Raw genomic sequence first — 22,139 nt, 5'->3', positions numbered from 1 at the left:
CTTTGTATTTGGCTTATTTTTAGGTTCCATATGCAGCAATTTAACTTTAAACATATCTTATCATAGTGTCCCCAGATGAGTGAGATATTAGGCACTTGATATCCACTCACAATCCTAATACTGGTTAGACTCAGTATATTTGCTCTAGGGCTCTACTTGAACCTTCAAATTTGAATAATCATTTACTACAACCACCTACCCTTCAATTATTTCAGACCTCAGTTCCTGTCATCCATTTGGATTCTTTTTTTTTTTTAAAGATTTTATTTTTATTTATTTATACAAGCACTGGGTACAGTCAGAAGTGTGGGAGGGTGAGAGAATTCACCAGAGCCAGAGCGGGGAGCAGAGCAGGCAGAAGGACCGAAGTACACTGCTGAGGGGAGCAGCGGGCCCCAGGAGAGGTCTGCGCGCCATGTGGGACCCTCCTCCAGTGGCCGGGGAGCAGCCGGGGATCAAACCGGCACTGCAGAGGCTGTGGGCAGCTTCGCAACCCAGTGCTCAACCGCTGCGCCACCGGGGAGGCCCCATTTGGATTCTTATGCTTTGTCCTCTTTTCTTTCATCAGCAACCTTCTGTACAACCTAAGATCTCAACTTGCTTTTCTTGGTGTGGGTGGTCTGACTTTGGATCCATCATCACTAATGAGACACCAGAGCAACGGGCTCTGGGAATAGAGACTCGAATGCTGTCAATCAGGGCAGAGCTGAAGCCCTGGCTGGATTGTGAGGAAGAGTGGTTGAGCCAGCTGTGCCTGTACTGGTGAATGGAGCTCTTGAGCTGAAACAAAGCAGCTTCTGCAGAAAGTACCAGGTCAGAGATGGATCCATATAGGAATCTATTCTCCTACCCTAGAGAGCTCTTGGGAGAAGAGTAAGCCTACTATTCCTTTGACAATGAGGAAGGATTGAGTGGCAATAAAAGGAGAAAAATAAAATCTGTGCTAGATGACTTTAGTTCTTTCAACAAACTAAGAGACAAGGTTGTCTGCACAGAACATTTTCAGAGGCTGCTGTGGAGGATGCAACTAGATTCAACAGTAGGATTGCTGAGCAGTGGTTGGCTTCCCTGTGAAATTGATAGCTTTTGCTTTAAACTAAAAACCCTCAAAGAGCACAAATAGGAAGGGGACAGCCATCTGCCCCCTGCAGCTGGCATTGCTGTCCTTGCACCTTCCAGTGCTCCTGGCAGGCTGGGAGGGAGCTTCTCTGTTAACAGCTACACCCACTTGATAGGGTGCACACATCATACGAAGCAATAAAATTACCCACCATGGCCTCAAACTGGAAGATAAGACCAAGACTTTTTCAGTATATTGGCGTCTGGACTTAGCTTGACTTGATTTCAGGGATTCTTAGAGGACTTTTAAAAGCCCTGATTTGTTCTGCAAATGCCCAGCTAAGTTCTGAGGCTGCCCCGTGGAGCTGAGAACTGACCCTGACAGTGTCGTCATGTTGGGGGTTCACAATATGATCTAGACAGATGTGGACTCAGAGTCTGGTTGTGTCAGCTATATTACCTTGGACAAGTTTTTTACTTTCCCTGAGGTTCAGTTTTTAGTTTGGAGATAATGATGCCCTTTTTATAATAAAATTATAATATTTTATAATAAATATTTTATAATAAGTATTAATAGGAATTGAATGACAAAATTGTATAAAGAAAACCTCTAACAGTGTATGGCATATAATAGATACTAAAGAAGTGATAATGGTACCTAGTGTTTTATTTATTTATTTATTTTTCATTTATTTATTTGTCCATACAAGAACTGGGGTAGAGGCCAGAGGTGCAGGGGGTAAGAGAATTCACCAGAGACAAAGTGGAACAGAACAGGCAGACTGACTGAAATACACTGCCGAGGGGAGCAGCAGGTGAGTCAGGAGAGGTCTGCTGTGCCATGTGCTGCAGAGGCTGCAGATAACTTAACAGGTTGCGACTTAACCCCTTGCACCACCAGGGAGGCCCAAGCATGGTGCTTTTTAAAGTTTGTAGAATTTCATATTCTACAGGATGAGGGTGAGTAGAAAAACTAGATGTATATTAGTGAGAATTTATTAACTCAACAGAAAACCTGAAATCAATGGTACTGTTACTGAAAATGGAGGAGAGAGAGACAGGAGAGTTCTGCTGCGCCATGTAGGTTGCTCCCTGGCTGGCTAGGGATTGAACTCGTGCTGCAGAGGCTGTGTATATCTTCACAGTGCTTTGCTTAACCCCTTAAGGACCTCCTAGTTTTATTTAATAAAATTTATTTTATTAAATAAACCTAGGCCCCCTAGTTTTATTTAATGCCATTTTGTTATCAAGTACTGATAGAGATTCTGAAAGATGATCTCTGAACTAGTGAAGTTAGAGTAATCAAAATCCTCTGGATTTAAGTTTCTATAAGTGGATAAATCAGTCATTATTCCACTGTAAATGTTTAACTCCAAGAATTTTTTTCCTTAAAACATTGCACAAATATTGCCAGTTTGCTCTTGAATCTCTCTATTGTGTTGATTTTTTTCCAATAAATTTTCTAGATGCTCTCTGTACTTTGAATACCCAGTGAAATTAAATTTCCCCACAAAAAGTTGAGAAAAGAAGAGTCTTTTACTCAGGTAGCCACACCTTTCTCGTTTTCTGTAGCCCTCACTTTCCGTACCAATCATGTCTGGCTTTAGGTCTATCTTCCCTCACGTTTTGCCCTTGTTTCATCCAGATAATAAAATATGTTCTTTCATCTCCATTTAGTGGGCCTAACCACAGGAATTCTGCTATTGAAAACATGGGGTTCATTTGGCTTTCCAAGACAGAATCTTGTCTCTATCCAGGCCCCACCAAGCCCATTTAGGTACTTCCCTTTCAAGTTTTCTGACTGATTATAAAGTTTTAGAAATATGGCTCTGCAGAATAGTATTAACTATCATTACTCCATTGCTAACTACAGTTAGCACTAATTTCTAAGTCATTGCTGTTTTAGTGCAATCTCTAATTTTTGTGGGAGAAAAACAAAGTAACTCTTAAGAGAACACCAACCAATCAATTTTTCAGAAAGAAGTCTCTACATACAAAATGAGAGTGTGATGGGCCAATTTTTTGCTTTTTAAGGGATCTCCAAGAGAAAACAATAAAAGGCACTGGTAGAGAATGTGCTTCTTTGAAATTTCCTCGCATGAAACAAGGGAGAAGTAAAAAAATTCAAGAAGCTGTTTTGATGCTCAGAAAACAATACTTATGGGATATATAAAACTGAAAGAGTACTAATAACAGAGACAATTTATTTCCTCCTCAACTGATGAAGAAGGGAAAAAATGGGAGGCAGATTTAAATTTAATGATAGTTGGAATCTGGAAAGAGAGATTGAACTGGCATTCTCCTTTGAGTCCGTTTAGGCTGTTTGACAGACCTGGCCTTCCTAGCTGGCAGAGGTTAGGATGCAGAAAGCCCTGTCTGTATGGAGGAGATGTGGACCATCTATAGCAGCCTGAAAAGCATAGCAAAATGAAAACAAAAACTAAAACTACTTTCTGCCATTGAAAATGCAAACTGTCATTGTCACTTTCTCCTCAGATGGTGCTTAATTCTACTCCCTCTACTATAATTTCCTTTCCGAATCTAGATGTATTTTCTATGCTTTTGAAAGCTGTTACAGCATTTGTTATTCAAATTAAAACATGTGCTGTGAGTGATCTAGGGAATTTGGTAAGCATTTCATTTTGAAATTTCTAACGGACCTCCCCAACCCTCTTACACTAAATGACATAAAACAGTTTACGCAGATCTTGTCCTCTGGAGCTTTTTTCCCCCTCAGAATAAGGAAAGAGTCTTTCTTATGCCTACTAGGCATTCAACAGCAATCAACTAAAAGAAAAGGTATTCATCTAATCACAGGATTTCAAAGGTGGGTGCAACATCAAACATCCTCTGGCTTAGTGGCACACAATTACATCAACCTCCTGAAGCTTATTTCTGATATGTGAGATGTAAATAACCCTTTGTACCTTGAATCTTCATCACACATTATTTTGCAGCATTATCTCTTCTGACATCCTTTGTATTTTGAAGTTCATGGCCCAGGTTCTTATAGGTCAAAACCTTTCTCTTAAAAACAAAAAAAGAAATAAAAATATGGCTTTAAAAAAAAGGAAAGAAAATATTCAGAATATTATTTAAACACCCAAAAGCTGAGAATGCCTGCTGTACATTAGGTTTTTTCAAACTTGCCACAGCTGACACTTTAGTGTAAATAATGCTTTTTTGTTGTTGGGGGGTTGCCATGTGTACAGTAAAGTATTCAGCAGCACCCCTGACAGTTTTGACAACCAAGGGGGACACGCAAAGGAGGCAGACAAAACTACTCCTCATTGAGAATCAAATATATATGGTTTGAGTAAGAACAAATAATAAGCAAAATGTCTGATGATTTAAAGGCCAGTTCTTCTCTCAACATACACACAACTTCTTCAACACTGAGTGTTATTGTGTTGTAAAACATCTTTGCCAATTAAGTGATGATTGTCCCGATAGTAGTCCATCAGAATGTTCCTCAAGATCTATATGACATTATTTTCTAAAAGAGTGTATATTCATCAATCAAAAAAGGTAACTCATGCCAGTTGCAGCAACATGGATGGAGCTAGAGGGGATTATGCTCAGTGAAATAAGTCAGAAGGAAAAAGAAAAGTATAGGATGGTCTCACTTATAGGAGGAATATAGGTGAACCAAATTAAGGATCAGGAAGAAAAAAAAGACAAAACTAGGAGGCAACTATAAATCAGAGACATTCATCAGGGGAGGGCGAGGGATTAAAACAGGGGCAGGAAGAGCACAAGAGACTGTGGTGATGGTTCACAGGTGACTTGGAGATGGGAATTTTATGGGGACTACACCTGCGAGGAGAAAGCATACTGTACATAAATGAATAATGATGTAAAATATAAAGAGAGAAATTTTAAAAATATGAAAAAAAGGTGTAAAGAAACATCCCATGCTGTTCCTGAAGTTATAGACCGGGGATGTTTTTACAGAAAATAAGTGAGTTTGGCTTCAGTTCTGTGGTCCTCATGAGAGCTTGTGAACTTCAGCAGCATCTGCATAATCCAGAGATAAGTCAGTTCTTTGGGTATCTCTTCCTTCTTTGTGGCTTATGTTCATCACCCCAAAGCCTAGGAGTGGTCAGTTGAGAAGACTACCCAAGACACAGTAGTGACTTGGCAAAAATTTGTTGAATAATGTCATGAATAGTGTTTCACATTTTGCATTTTGGATCAGACAATCAGGTACTTTAGTCTGTTCTAGAACTAAACATATCTTGTTCAAATCAGTTACAAGATAGAATATCTCCTAGAAAGTCTCAAAATCACTTGTATTCCTTTTTTTTAAAGATTTATTTATTTATGCAAGAACTGGGGTACAGACCAGAGGTGCGGGGTGGTGAGAGGATTCACCAGAGACAGAGTGGGGAACAGAACAGGCTGATCTACTGAAATACACTGCTGAGGGAAGCAGCAAGCCAGACAGGAGAGGTCTGCTGTACCATGTGTGTAGCTCCCTAGATGGCCAGCCAGGGATCAAAGTCGTGCTGCAGTGGCTAGTAATAGCTTGATAGTGTTGTCTTTAACCCCTGCGCCACCAGGGAGGCCCCACTTGTATTCCTTATTCCACCACTTCCAAGTCAAAAAATAATGAAAGTGTGTGTGTGTGTGTGTGTGTGTGTGAGAGAGAGAGAGAGAGAGAGAGTCGGCTGAGTAGAGACACGATCAGACATCTCTAATAGCACGTACTCCCTCAGCCCTGGATGCAGTGAGAAGAAAAAGGACCACAATTCATGCCAGCCTCTATTCGGGTATGCTAAATATACCATCTCTTTTGTCCACACATCAACCTCATTGTGTGGCTTCTAAAAGCAGTCGGGAATAAGCTGCTCATTGACAGCTGCTAAAGGGAAAAAGGAACTCCGATTAAATTCGAGCTAAATTTAAGCTATCTGACCCCAGTTCACAACCTCCCCTGACATACTCGGCCCCACGTGCCCCTAGATATCAGGTGCTTGTTGAGTGGAGACAGTGTGTGCCACCATTCTGCCTGCCACGGCACCTCCCATATGGCTGATGGCCCTGACCAGCTTCTTCAATTGTGAGAGCTGGGTCTCCTCATCCCCACCGTGGTGGGCGTCTCTGCAGGTGATATCAGGCCCAATGGGAGCTCACCTACAGAGAGAGGCTTTAATGGTTTCAGCACTTCCTTCCGGATTCAGATGCTTTACTCTTCCCTCAGGCTTGGGGCCTGGCGTCCTGGTGGCTGCCCCTGGGCTCGGGAACACAACCAAAAAATACTGGAGTGGGGACTTCTTCCTCAAAGGGAAAAGTTGAAACGGTGGAAGACAGAAAACTTAAAGGAATCGACACACAAATACCTCTTCCTGCCTCCCCACTCTCCCGTTCTGGGGTATAGTGGATCCACTTAGCTTTTCTGGAAACAGTTATACCAGCTGTGCCTCCTTGGGAAGCTGGGGACCAGCTCAATAACATACCACCTCTCATTTACTTTCCTTCCCTCTTTGCCTCACTTTCCTTTTTCACTCACACTTCCTGCCCTGGGGTTGCACAAACACATGCATACACAACCACATGCATACACCACCTGCAAAAAAGTGTCAGCCTCTAACTTTTGACTTAGGCTGTCTTCGAGGGATATCTGGCTAAACCATAAGCTTTTGCTCTGTTATTTGTAAAATGACTATGCTGTCATTGATCCCTCAAAAGTCCAAGGAAAAAGAAAAATAAACTCTTTTTTAGGTGATGTTGCCACTTATTTTTGATAGCTAAACAAATATTTTTAAAGAAAAAAAGCCAGTCATAGTTTGCGAGTATGGAGGTATTACATTAGGATGATACTAATTCCACTTTTGTGGCCACCTTGCACCTGCTCTAACCACTACCTGCTTTTCTTGCTTGGCTTGTAAGCAAAGTTCTCTGCTAACACTTTTTTAGCAAAAGATCATATTTGTCTTACTGTGATAATTATATGTAGACTGGTTGAATGGAAAGTGTCAGGCATCCTACGTTCAAGTCCTAGTTCCCCTGTTAATTAGCTGTTTGGCTTGAGAAAGTCATAATCTCTCTGAGAAACTATTTCCTCACCTGTATAGTAGAAAGAAGGCTATCTGCCTCACCTTCCCATGGGCCGATGTGACATAGTGACAGCACCTGGAAGCACCACACAGAAGTGCTTTAACTGTGTCGGCAGAGGTCAGGAAACAGCTTGTTCAGTTAGGCTTTTAAACTTCCCTCACCAAAAATAATGAAACACATCCCTGAAAAAATATAAAAGAATAAGTCATTTAATTCTTCTTAAATATTTTTAAGATAATAAAAGAGGTGATTTTATATCCCACGTGAAACAAACAAACAAAAAAAAAAAGGAAAAAAAAATGTTTTAAAAAATAATTTTCAAGACACCAGACATCAAGCAATAAAGTGATTCCCTGAGAGAGAGGAATAAAATATGGGCCCTACATGGCCTAGCCATCTGCTGAGAGTTTCCAGGCTCCAATGCAGTGCAAAGGAAGCCTTGTGGAGACTGGTGGACTCCAGGACTTGTGAAAAGAGAACTGATAGCCCAGGAGAATAAAATGGCTGGAGTTCAGAGGACGGTGTATCACAGATGTGAGAGAGCCTGGAGAGAAAACTCTGGAGATCTGCAGAGGGTTCCCTCCAGGATTCAACAGGGTATGAATCAGTACATGCACATGAGAAAACAACCTGAAACAGACCCACAGAATTATCAGGAGCGATAGTTGGTGCTCACACCAGACTTGGACTAGTGCCTGTTTCTACCAGCCAGACTGAAAAATCTCTTAATTCACAAGACACTGGGCAGAGTGTTTAGAAGTGTCTTGCCTCAACAGTGGGAAATAATTGGTGCTAAACTAAACACTACTCTGGGTCAGACTAACAAATCTTAAAAACAAGTCCTGAAAGGACTGAATTATTTCTAAGCTGCTTTCCAGGTCACAGCTCAAGAATATTTATAGGGATATGAAAATATCTAGCATCCACCCTCAAGAATATTTATAGGGATATGAAAATATCTAGCGTCCACCATGGTCAAATTGGCAATGCTTGGCATAATAAAAAAATTATCAAGCATGCAGAGAAACAAGAAAATATGTCTCTTAATGATGAGGAAAAAATAAATCAAAACCTTACTCAGAATGATACAGATGTTAGAATTAGCAGAGAAGGAAATTAAAAGTTGCTATAATTGTATTTGAGGTGTTCAGCACCTTAGAGAGACAGATTTTATTTGAAAAGACACAAATCAAACACCTGGAGAAGAAAACTACAATGTTTGGGTGAAAGATACTCAGGATTAATAGCATATCCATACAAGTGAGTGCTGTTCAGCAGTGAAAAGGAATGAATATGGATATAGCATTGATGAATTTCAAAATAATTATGCTGACAATGGACTATGGTGGAACTGGGTGCCTTGGTGGTGGATGTGGTGTGGTAACATATGCCTGAAGGGTGTGATCCTACACTCCTAAATCATGTATAGTGCTATAAACCAATATTACTGCAATTAAAAATAATTTTAAAATTAAATAATTGTGCTGAGTGAAAGAATTAAGACAGAAAAGATTGTTTGTATGATTCCCTTTTTTCCCCCAAGATATCATGGTGTATATTTCCTTTTATTTATTTATTTTCTTGAAGATTTATTTATTTATTTATACAAGCACTGGGCACAGTCAGAAGCGCGGGAGGGTGAGAGAATTTACCAGAGCCAGAGCAGGGAGCAGAACAGACAGGCTGATGAAGTACACTGCTGAGGGGAGCAGTGGGCGGCAGGAGAGGTCTGCGCACCATGTGGGACCCTCGCCCGGGGGGCTGGGGATTGAACCGGTGCTGCAGAGGCTGCGGGCAGCTTTGCAACCCAGCTTTCAACCACTGTGCCACCAGGGAGGCCCCTGATACCTTTTATATGAAATTTTATAAAATGCAAAATAATCTAGGGCCTCCCCGGTGGTGCAAGGAGTTAAGATGCAACCTATGAAGCTATTCACGGCCACTGCAGCACGCGTTCAATCCCTGGCCAGGGAGCTACATGGTGCACAGACCTCTCCTTCCACACCCTCTGCTCACACCCTCAGCAGTGTGTTTCATCAGTCTGCCTGTTCTGTTCCCCACTCTGGCTTTGGTGAATTCTCTCACCCTCCCGTGCTTCTGACTGTACCTGGTGCTTGTACAAATAAATAAATAAATCTTAAAAAAAAAAGTACGGAAATCCTCAAAAAATTGAAACTAGAACTTCTAAATGATTCAGCTATTCAACTTTTGAGTATTTATCTAAATACAAAAACACTAATACAGAAACACTAAGCCCTGTGTTCCTGTTAGCATCATTTACAGTAACCAAGGTACAAAAACAACCTACATGTCCATACCAGATAAATGGATAAAAAAGATGTGTGTGTGTGTGTATATATATATGTGTGTGTACACACATGCAGACATACTGACTACATACACTCAATGGAATACTACTCAGCCATTAAAATAATGAAATCTTAAATCTGCAATTTTGTTATATCTAAATCTATGGTGTCGATAAATTACATCTAAATATAGTATCTAGTATGGTGTATAGCACAATGAACTAAAATTTGATTTAAGAACTCCACCTTTTTTTTCTTAACAATAAATTAGAAAATCTCTCCCGTTATTAAGAACTACAGTTTCATCATTTTCTTTTGTTTTTTAAAGAAACCCAAGAGCCAGAAAGACACAAGATGAAATTTAGTTATCACTTTTTCCTAAGTTTGCTTTATATAAGTTAAGAAAATTCTACCCATTTTTCTCAGCTATAAGTGATTATACATTTACTTTCTTACACTCTACTGTTTGATATGAAATCTGAGCTTTAAAACTCCCTAAGTGTTTGAATAGAGACACAGTTGTGTGATGCATGTTCACTCTATTTTGGAATGAACTAATTTATGTAATTTCATGTTCCCAACTTGTCTGTCCTAATTTCCCCCAGTTTGATGCTGACCGAGATGAAGATGAGGTATTCTCTGACATCAGCATGGCAGTTGACAGCAAGTTATTTCCAAACAAAGAGGCTGCAGCAGGTAAGTCATGGTGTCTTTTGGGCATGGTACACCCTGACCCCCGTCAAGTGTCTGGGGCTTTGTAAATAGTTGGAACTCAACAATCTGCTGTGTCCTACGGGACTCCCTAACTAATACGAATCAGCCATAATGAGATATCACTTCACCCCAATGATGAACTATATTGAGAAAACTGGAAACAACAAATGTTGATGAAGATGTGGAGAAAAAGGAACTCACATGAACTATTGGTGAAATGTAATTTGGTACAGCCTCAATGGAAAATGTTATGGTGGCTCCTCAAAAAAATGGAAATAACAGATGATCCAGCAATGCCACTGCTAGTTATTTAGCCAAAGATCTATGAAAACATTAATAGAAAAGATTTGTGTACTTTTTTTTTAAAAGATTTATTTATCAACACATACAACAATTGGGGTATAGGCCAGAGGTGTGGGGGGTGAGAGGATTCACCAGAGACAGAGTGGGGAACAGAACAGGCGGATTGACTGATATACACTGCTGAGGGGAACAGGAGGCGAGACAGAAGAGGTCTGCTGGGCCATGTGGGTAACTCCCTGGCCGGGGATCAAACTCATGCTGCAGTGGCTGCGGATAGCTTCATAGGTTGTGTCTTAACCCCTTGTGCCACCAGGGAGGCCCAAGATTTATGTACTTCTATATTCATAGCTGCATTATCCTCAATAGCCATGTCATGGAAACAACCTAAATGCCCAACAACAGATGGCCAGATAAAAGAATTATAGAAAACATACTCAACGGAATACTACTCAGCTATTTAAAAAGGTGAAATAGTCCCTTTGGGGACAAAATAGTTGGATCTGGAGGTGATTATTCTAAGTGAAATAAATCAGCAAGTAGAAGACAGCTACTGGGTGGTTTTGCTCATTTGCAGAATATAAATAACAACCAAAAAAAAAAAAAAAAAAAACTGGCAAGCACAGCAAAAGCAATTCTTACACTTTGTGAGACCAGAAGGACAGAGGGGAGTGAGGAATTGAGGAGGGAAGGTGATGGGGTAATGGTGACAGAGCCCTAGGAAGGATAAGTGGAAGCATGTGCACACATATGGAAGTGTCGTTTTACTCCCAAAATTATAGAATTATATAAACAATTGGATAATCAATTGGAAAATCAATGCAATTTTGGGGTGGGGGGAGGCAAGGCAGTAGTCTTTCTGAGCAGACCCAGAACACAGATAATTGATGTTATCTCACCTGCCTCACTTTGCAGTGATAGTTACAAAAGATGGTCTATCACAGAAAGATGAAATATTTGAGAATCATGTAAGATCATGTAACCAAAAATGCTGCTTGAAAAATGTCATGACACCTGTGCTTTGGAACTTATTTTATTTAGAATTTTTATTTAGACCTCTCATAACAGACCTCTAACTGTTCAATATCCTCAGTTTGCCTATACAGCAGAATGGAGGGGCTGAATAAGCTACCCCTTCCCTAGAACCCCCCACACTCTGGCTGTCATATTTGTCCAGGGCAACTGTCCCAAAGTAATGCATCTGTGCTGGTCAGTACATGACATAGATACTAGCTGCTCCTTCTCTCCAAGTCCCCTTGGTAGGGCCTGGCCCATAGCAGAAATTTCCAGGAGCTGACTCTTCTCAGTCACCTAGTTTACAGCGAAAGGAGCCTGTGCTCACAAGCTCACCTCCTGCTGGCTCCCTCCCAAGACCCCTGAAAACTGGGGTCAGCTCCAGCCTTAAAGTCAGTTTACTCTAGGGCCTCCCCTAGTGGCTCAGCAGTTGAGCACTGGGCTGCAAAGCTGCCCACAGCCTCTGCAGCGCCGGTTCGATCCCCTGGTGGCCGGTGAGGGTCCCACATGGCGTGAAGACCTCTCCTGCCACCCACTGCTCCTCTCAGCAGTGTACTTCATCAGTCTGCCTGTTCTGTTCCCCGCTCTGGCTCTGGTGAATTCTCTCACCTTCCCGCACTTCTGACTATACCCAGTGCTTGTATAAATAAATATATAAATAAATCTTAAAAAAAATAAAAAGTCAGTTTATTCTAAAAGCAAATGAAGGATCTAAATAAAATAAAAATAAATAAGGTTCTGTTCTGTGAAACATCAGCCCCAGATTTTCCCTCCACTCTTCCCTTCACCCACAGCCCTTTTCTTTGCAGCTGCACTACAGTTACCACATTACCTCCATGTAAATGACTTTCAACCCCTTTTGAAATTTTTTGGGTTTTTTTTTCCCAAGGTACTTTTAATTTTTATTCTTTTAAAATCAGGCTTCTATGACAATAATCAAAAACAAGCTTTAACTGCACAGATTTTTTTTCCCACTATTATAACCTTCAAGGGCACAAAAGTCAGTAGCATAAAGTAACATAAAGGTAGTGACTATGAGCATTTTTGATGTGACACAGTGTACATCACAGCATTAAACTTCTATCCTTGTATTTTCTTAAGATTTTCCTCAAACACTGAAGAATCACTGTTCCTCAGGAAAATACCTTTTTGAAATTTTTTAATAAAAATATGTATTTGTGATGCACACCATGATAAATTGATAGGAATATAAATGGGGAATTGATTGCTACAGCCAAGTTCATACCATATCTTCTTTTTACATCATTATCATTTTCTCATTTTCTCATGAATGAGCACCTGAAAAAAATTCTCTTAGAAAATACCCAGTATTCAGTACAGTCGTGTTACTGCTTACGGTCATCTGCTGTACGCTAGACCTCGAGACTCACTCATCCTCCATAACTCTGTACCCTTTGATCAACATGCACCCCACCTTCTGGGGGCATCTCCAGGGGAACTGGTGCCTCCCCCACCCCACTGTTAGCACCATTCCATCCTCCGCCTCTATGTATTTGACTTTCTCAGATTCCACATATCAGGAAGATCATGCACTTTTGTTCTTTTAAGAGACAAATGAAAATGTTCCTGCTCTTCTGGCCCACACTCCTCAGGGACACCTTGGGAGTCCAGTCCTTGTTCTCTGTCCTCACTGCACTCGTGGAGGCTTTGTCATTCCTCACCGGCCTTTTACGTCAGCCCTGGCCTCTCCTGTCTGCTGTGAATCCTCTCGCTGCCATGGAGATCCTCACAGAGTGCGGCTCTGATCACCCTGCCTCCCTGACAAAAAAAAAAAGAGAGACAAAACCTTCAATGACTTTCCTGCCTTAAACACCAGTGTCCTTAATGTGGCAGACAACCCTGTTTCTGTGTCCTTAGCATCACTATCCTGTTCCCACCACTCCACTGCCCCCGCCCCAATACCAGCTTTCCCCAGCTCCTTGAACCTCAAATAGCATCCTGGTCTGGCCCTCTGCACTAGTTACTTGGAACCCCATGGCCACATCTGCACCCCTCTACTCTCCCAACACCAAACCCCATCACTCCCCTGGCCATGTCCTACTTTAAATGTGATTTTGTCAAGGCATCTTTGTCAACAAGATCAGGTCGTTGAATGGTACCCTGTGTTTCTCTTTCAGGGCACTTATCACAATAGTGATTGTATAATTAAATGTATATAAATATATTATGTTCAAAATCTAATGCCCTTATTGGTTACAAGACTTCATAAAAGGAGAGTTTGCAATTGAGAGATTGTTGATATCAAGTGTGAATGTCATAGCAGATGGCGCATCGGCCTTTCTCTTCCAGCTGGCTGCTCCCAGGGCCACTCGGCTGGGTGAGTTGCCTCTTAGCCACACCAAATTTTCTTTGGCTATGTGAGCAGAGCGTGAATTTCTTGCCTCCATGCCATGCAATGCCACTACCCTGTGTCCCTTCTGCAGTGATTCCTCCCCCCTGGAGTCCTCCATTAATACTTGTCGCAGAGTCATCTGGCTACATCACTCAGTTTCTCTGGCACTCGCTTTTCTCATCTATAAAGTGAGGAGAATCATAGAAACTATCTCATAGGATTGCTGTAAAGAGAAAATTATATAGAGAGATAGATAGATAGATACATATATAAAATATGTGGCTGTCACATTGAAAAGACTATATCGTGTTTGCTGAGGCCTTGAGGGATCACAGGGAAAGCCCACATCTTATGCAACACAACTTCTCCCATTTTCTCAGAGGTCTTACTGTCCTCTCTTCTCCCTTTATCTCTCTCTCCCTTCCTCCCCCTAACCCTTTGTCCACAGGTGGAAGATCCCCCACTTTCCTTCTCACTTAAAACAGTCCACCAACACCCACATTCTATGAAGAGCTTACCTTCTAGTTCCAAATAGCATCAGGATATTTTTTCCAGAGAAATACATTGCTTTTCTTCAAAGGACTCTATTCAGGCTGTTACTAACACTGTCCACACGTGCTAGAAGTAGAGTTGAGTTCTCCAGAGTTGATGCCCAAGACACTTAGGAGGATTTAATGTTTGTAGAGTGAATGAATAAGATGAAAATCTACAAAAGTGGAATGTAGATGTCCTTTTTTTCACTTTTTAGTTGTTCAGCATTTATATATCAAATGCATATCATATCTAATTTTTATTCTTACATTCAGAAATGAAATATAAGCCCACCTAAAACTGCTTACAGTTTAATGGAAGAGCCAGGACAAGGGAGACTTTCCTCAGAGGGGCAGATGAAGGGCCAGGAGACAGAGTGAAGAACCACTAGAAGGGGAAAAATCTTTAACCATGTACTGGATGCACTATCGTAGCCTTGCGATACCTCTAAAGCCAATGTATATCATATTCCCAATTCAGTTTAAGGAAACAACCTGGAAGTATCACTTCCAAAAACCATTCTGCATCTAAATCTGGTGAGTCCGAGTACTCCCTGTAGGGTGCTATTTCAGCTTATACCTTTCTGTTATCTACAGAAGTTATTTTTAAATCTGAAAAAAAAAAATCAAGAAATTCAAAACAGAGGGAAGGAATGTCATACTATCACTTTTTCAAAGTGCCCTAATTTTGCTTTCTTTTTGGAGTGAGATCACCACAGTTGTTTTATGTTAAATTGTCCAATGAAAGAAAGAGAGCCAAAATATGTACATACATCTATATTTACCTCCCTATTATGTATATCAAACTTTAGACTATTATTAAAGGTCCCATTTTCAGCTAACCAAGCAGCCAATGCTAAAATAAAATGAAAGCTGTTCAATCATTATCTGAGCTGATAATGACATCCTTTGTCTATTGCCTTCAATGATATATTAGTACTGTTGCCAAGAGCAAAGATATGTCAAGAAATTCCATCCTTTAATGATACAATAAAATTTCTGTCAAAAGCATTTCATTAGGAAAGCCAATTTCTTCTTAGAAGCAGGAGTTTTTTTCTTTATTTTTTTTAACAGGGTTCTCTTCATTTTACTATTGTTGAAGATGGTTTTCTAATAATCTTGTGGTTTCAGATGTTAATATGTAATGTCTACTAACTGGGTTGTTTAAGAGCCCTTCACATTATACATTTTCAAAACAACTGAAAGAACAGTTGCTAATGAAATAAAAAAAGTAGGACGCAGGAACGAAAACAGCGATAAGTTGAATAAGCTTTTGTGTTCAGATCACGTTGTTCATTCCACATGAATCATTCTAACTGCAGTGGCAGTGAAGCTATCATTTGAATCCATGTACCTATCACCGCTTCCACTAGTTGGTGGTGACTAATACCTATATTGTGGAAGTAATGAAAGCTAAATAAAATAGGCATCGCTTTTAATGCTACCAATAGCAGCCAGCAGATTGTCACAAAACACAGACACTCCTGGATTCCACTTCTGACTCTTCCATTTCCAAAGCCACAGGGTATCCCACCTCCTCATCCACTGTTCACTGTTCCATATTTTCTCAGGATGAAAAAGTGGCACACTCATCCATGTCCTCACCTATAAAGAGCTGTAATGAAAGATCATTATTATAAAGCCATTTGGAATGTTCTTAGAACTTGAAGTCGACAGGGTGTGTTTAGAAATGGGAGCTCTGACTTTATCTTTAATTTCAGTCACTTTCTGCATGACCTTGGTCAAGTTATTTCACTTCACCACAAATCATTTTCCTCTTTTCTAAAATGAGGGGATAGGATTCTGTGAAATACTGCTCTAAAATACCCTTGAACTTATAATGGAAAATATACATTTTATTTTTGACACCCTTCCTTCCTCACAACACATGAGCACAAACCAACTGATCTTGAAACTGGCTGTCAAGACAGCCAAGTATTCAGGCCTTAAGATATACCTTATAAATTTTGTATTTGAAAAAATACCAAAGAACACAAAGATTAAAAATGTATATATAGGGCCTCCCCGGTGGCGCAGCAGTTGAGCACTGGGTTGCAAAGCTGCCTGCGGCCTCTGCGGTGCCGTTCGATCCCCGGCTGCTCCCCGGCCACTGGAGGAGGGTCCCGCATGGCGCGCAGACCTCTCCTGCCGCCCGCTGCTCCCCTCAGCAGTGTACTTCGGTCCTTCTGCCTGCTCTGCTCCCCGCTCTGGCTCTGGTGAATTCTCTCACCCTCCCGCGCTTCTGACTGTACCCAGTGCATGTATAGACAAAACAAACAAACAAACAAACAAATAAATAAATAAAACATGCCTCTATAAAAAAAACATTTTTTAAAAAATGTATATATAACCCCACTACTTTAAAAAAAAGCTATACGTAAAATTTGCATTTCGTTATGATCCCTCTAGTCTCAATCTGTTAATAGCATGTGGTGCCTAGTCTTGCCAGCTCCATTTTAGTGGAAGGTGGTCACCTTCTTATTTTTTTTTTAACTTTTTCTCTGTGGTTTTTTTTTGGGTAATTTTTTTAAACAATATTTACTTCCCCCCACTCCCTCAGGTTGAGTCCCCATAGAATTTCCTTCCCCAAGGTACCCGTGCACCATCACCACAGTCCCCTGTGCTCCTCCCTCCCTCCCTCTGATCCCTCTCCCTCCTCCTCCCCTGCAGGATGTCTCTGATTTATAATTGTCTATTTTTGCTTTGTTGTGAATGGTATTATTTTTTTTTATATTGATGTCTTATTTGGTTCCCCTATATTCCTGCTATAAGTGAAACCATCCCATAGTTTTCTTTTTCCTTCCGGCTTATTTCACTGAGCATAATTCCTTCTAGCTCCATCCATGTTGCTGTGAATGGCATGAGTTTTCTTTTTTGATTTCTGAATAATATTCCATTGTGTATATGTACCACATCTTCTTGATCCAGTCATCTATTTTTGGGCATTTGGATTGTTTCCAGGTTTTACCTATTGTAAATAGTGCTGCGATAAACATAGATGTACAGGTGTTCTTTTGAATCAATGTTTTTGGGTCATCTTCTTTACAATGGAACTGGCAAGGGCTGTTCTTGGAGAGTTAACTGGCTTTACTTCCTCTTGTGCTGTACACAGTTATGCAACTGTACATGGCAACTATATAGTCACTTTTCCAAGATTGTTTGATGTGTCAAGCATCTCCATTTTGAAAGATTTTATCATCTTTTAAAAGAGCTGTAAAGATACAAATACAATAAACAAGTGTGTTACTGCTTAGTATTTAGTCAATTTAGTAAACATCCAGGATGCTGATGAGAAAGGAAGAGGTAAGGAAAGACTATGTGAGGATACATGTCGACTCTTTTTTGGAAGAAAATATGAAAGGAGCATCACTGAAAGAGGTTCATATCTGAGAAGCATATATGATGTTTTACGTTTTCTTTTTAATCAATCTTCATTAAACATTAGGCATTGCATATTCTAACCAAGAGTATCAGTCAAGGCCAAGTTTACAATGAAACATGGAGTGGTTTGTTTCTTCACGGGGTACAGAATAGCATTTTATGGGCATCATGATTTCTGTGTTTCTGGCTAGTTAGGGGACATGTACCCAGTCATTAAGTGAGGGTGGTAACTCAGTTGTGCCTCAGGAGCTCCATTATGAAAATTACTGGTTTAAGTTTGAGCACTAGAAATTAATGGGTAAGCTATTCAATGTAGCTTGTAGTACCTGTGGCCAGGGAGGAAACTTTCTACGAGGACATTAAGTTACCTTAATTTTCCTCACCTGGCCCAGTTTGGAGGAAACAATACCCAGGTTTTCACAAAGTGAACACACTTGATCCTTTTATTGTGGAACCCCATGTTCTTCCCCCACTGTGTATATTACTCACAATGGTCTTTCTACCTTGGTTATTATTGCACACCCTTAAACTGCTTCTCTCCCTGGACACCTTTATTCATCCTCAGTGTTGGGCTCATAGATTCATTCCTAATGAAGAATCCCACTTCTGTCATCCCCTCCACTATTAGTCAGAGTTAGGAGCTCTTTGCACTTTGGCTTCTGAACATTGCTGTTGACAAATCAACCTCTTACATAAAATTGTATTCTTAAGGGTAGAGACAGTGACCAGAGTATCAGCATTTTCTGTCTGTGACCCAGACAGAAACCTGTGACAACAGGTAGGAAGATTTAGAAATGTTTGTAATCATGAAAACAATATGGAAACCTGGAGGGAGATTATTCGCTTCAGAAGCAACATATATGACCTCCATCAGGTAATCTTTTCTTTCTTAATCTTAGGTTCGAGTGACCTTGATCCTTTGATGATGTTGGACACTGGAGACATTATTGACACAGGGTCTGATTATGAAGATCAGGTAATTAAAATCTAAAAACATCTCTTGCTTCAAATGTTTTTGATTTTAGCCACTGTAAATGTTTTATGAAAATTAGAATTATAATTCAGTACGTGAAATGTTTACAGATATCATGTTCTATAATAAGTCATAGTAGACTACAGCTTTCAATCACTAGCTCTGGTCCTTTAGCCTCTGTTGTCCACAATCACAAAATGGCAAGTAAATAAGGTAAGGTTTGTGGCCAAAGGGTACATGAGACAGAAATGAGGTTACAAGCAGTTCTCTAACCCGAGAATTTACACCTGTATCTCTTCTCATAATAAGCTAGCAGTGTTTATTGAGCAGCAGCTACAGGTTCAAGGCTCAACTTCTCTATTTCTAACCTTTAAAAGAGACTAATGATTGAGGATAATATAGCCAAGAAGTTAAATATATTTTCTGTTTGAATAAAGGCAAATAAATTTATCTGGGTCATTTTCGCCTCAGCAGAAGAACTTCTCCTTCTGCTGTATTTTAATGATCCAAAATAGTTGGCAAATGATCTAACTCTCTAATTAGGCTTTATTTTTAAAAAAGGATAATGTCTGAAATTTCCTTCCACCTCTCATCACTGCTTCTCTGCAATGGCTGAAAGCCCAGAGAACATGTTCTTCTGGGTTTTTCCCCCCCATTTTCAACTAATATATGTGACAAACAAAGCAGATAAATTTGACCAATATCCAAATGGAACGGCCGGCTGTGCATTTCACATTCAGAAGATATTCTCAAGCGCATTAAGTTTCTTCCCTTGTTAACACAAAGCAAGAAGATATTGAGAAGTGATATTTAACTACCACACATTTATAGTATCTTTTACCATGTATTAAGCATTGTGCTAAGTTCTCTAAGACTCCAATATAGGCAAATGACAAACACCCACTATGGGAAGTAAGCTCCACAGTTGCAGATTGTACAGAGAAATGAACCATAACAAGAAATCTAGCTGACTAAATAAAGAAGACTTCATACCACAAGAACTAAAGATAATAAGAAATCTGAAAAAATCTTAATGTGAGAATATTTTAAATATTCAAAGAGATAAAGGAAAGATTAGTAGCCATGAAACAAATACAGGAAAGAATGGAAAGGAAGAGGAAGAAAAGAAAAGGGGAAAAAATAGAAATTCTAGGCACAAAAATATTGTCATTGAGTCAATTAATAAGTTGAATCATAGACTAGACACTGCTGAAAAAGAAACTTAATGTCAGAGCTGAGGAGATGCCTGAGAGTAAAACAGGAGTATAACTACTTGTCAACTATAAAAAAGTACTTAGGAGACACTTATAATGATGAGGGCAACATATCCTAAAAAGAGACCCAGAGAGAAAATGGAGGGAAAGAAGCAGAGGCGATATTTTGACAGATAATAATGAAAAATTTTACAGAGATGAGACAAGTCTAAAGATTGAAGAAGTACATTCAGGCCTGAACAAGGATTTAAAAATTTCCTCACCTATTTTTTTTTATTTAATCATTCAACAAATATGAATTGATTACTTATTGTGTACCAGGTACAATTTAGGCACCGAGGTTATATAATTGTATAGAACAGGCAAGAAACTTAATTTCTATGGGGAAAACACATAGTAAACAATAAACATAATAAATTAGTAAATTCTCTAAATTGTCAGAGGTGTGATAAGTTCTATGAGAAAAGTAAAACTAGAAGAGGGTAAGAGGGTTAGGAATGCCAGATTGGGGAATAGATTACAGTATTAAGTAAGGTGGCCAGTATTAATTTAGATGACCTTATTAAAGAGATGAGATTTGATCAAAAACTTGGCATTTAATGTAAAAAATCAGAGCACAGAAGACAAAAGTAAAAAATTTTTAAAAGTGAACAAATGTTACACATAAGGAACAACAATTTTGGTGGCAGCAGATTAAATGAAGCAAGACCTTGTATTTATTGAGCACCTGCTACAAGCCAAACACTGTTTTATGGTTTACATGCTAATCTTTACATTGACTCAAGATGGTTGCTCAGTTTATTCCCAATTTACAGGTAAGGAAACTGAAGCTCAAAGCAGTTAAATGACTGCCCAAGACCACACAGTAAGCTAGCTGTAGAATCAGGAATCAAATTTGACATGTTCATACCAAATTCTCTGAACAAAGTTATTATCTTGGTCACCAGTAATCTTTTGCCAACTCTACTTCACACTTTTTACTTACCTTTTTGACCTTTGTTGTGTGTGATTCACCACTCTTTTACTGTAAGGGGTCAGATAGTAAGTATTTTAGGTTTTGTGAGCTACATATCTCTGTAACAGTCACTTAGACTGGTCCATTGTAATGCAAAAGCAGTCATAACTATACTTATACAAAAGAGTTTGGCTGTGTTCCAGTGAAGTTTTATGTATGGAAATTGAAATTTTAATTTCATGTAAGTTTCATGTGATTTATTCCAACTATTTAAAAAAGGAAAATCCTTTTTTTTTTTTTTTTTTTTTTGTGGGACCCTCTCTGGCAGCCGGGAATGAACCGGCGCTGCAGAGGTTGCAGGCAGCCTCGCAGCCCAGCGCTCAACCGCTGCACCACCAGGGAAGGCCCCTGTAAAATCCATTCTTAACTGAACATTTTATCCAAACAGGCAGAGTACATTTGACCTGCCAGCTATAGTTTGCTGATTCATCAGTAAAATATCTCCCTATTCTTGACATTCTCTTCCCCCTTAGCTTCTAACATTTCTAGAATACTATTCTGTGAGCTTCACATTAATTACCTCCTTTATGAGATCAATATTATTATCTCAATTTTATTAATAAGGAACTGAGACACAGAGAAATTAAGCAGTTTTTTTTAAAGATTTGTTTTATTTGTTTATGCATATAAGAGCTGGGGTATAGGTCAGAGGTGCAGGGTGAGGGTAAGAGGATTCACCAGGGACAAAGTGGGGAGCAGAACAGGCAGATCTACTGAAATACACTGCTGAGGGGAGGAGCGGGTGAAACAGAAGAGGTCTGCTGTGCCATGTGGGTTAGCTCCCTGGCCAGGGATCGAACTTGTGCTGTAGCGGCTGCTGTAGAGGTGTCTGCCGATAGCTTCATTGTGCCGAGACATAACCCCTTGCACCATCAGGGAGGCCCCAATTAAGCCTTTTTTTTTTTTTAAGATCTAAAGACAGAATTCAAATACAGCCATTTCACTCCAGGAAAGACAGGTGAGGCTCTGCTGAAATATCACATCAAAACTTGAGTACTTTCCTTCCAGAGGTCATTATACATGCAATTTTCAAAGGGATCATGGATAAGAAGGAAAAGTGCATGAGGAAGATAGACCTACCTTAATTGTACATTATTTCCTCTCACATTCTTTTGCATCCCCAGTCATTGGGTCAACCTCAAGGCAAGGAGACTTGGTGTGCAGGAAGAAGAGATCTGCTTGGCTAGCACCAAGATGGCCTCAGCCACAAAGCTCTT

General features: G+C 39.9%; 1 protein-coding gene across 3 annotated transcripts in view; it reads left to right on the top strand.

Moving 5' to 3' along the window:
- AK5 (adenylate kinase 5) overlaps positions 1-22,139 on the top strand; it is a 271,283-nt gene that overhangs the window by 150,383 nt on the left and 98,761 nt on the right. For all 3 annotated transcript variants that reach the window (XM_054691447.1, XM_054691446.1, XM_054691445.1), the window contains exons 7-8: positions 10,034-10,124; positions 18,620-18,696. In XM_054691447.1, the coding sequence (XP_054547422.1) occupies positions 10,034-10,124; positions 18,620-18,696 (168 nt within the window). The remainder of the gene's footprint in view (positions 1-10,033; positions 10,125-18,619; positions 18,697-22,139) is intronic.

This window comes from Talpa occidentalis, unplaced genomic scaffold, assembly GCF_014898055.3.
Source record: "Talpa occidentalis isolate TD23 unplaced genomic scaffold, MPIMG_talOcc4v2.1 talOcc4.9, whole genome shotgun sequence".
NCBI lineage: Eukaryota > Metazoa > Chordata > Mammalia > Eulipotyphla > Talpidae > Talpa > Talpa occidentalis.
The sequence above is the reverse complement of the archived record's forward strand: the minus strand, read 5'-3'. Positions and strand labels throughout refer to the sequence as shown.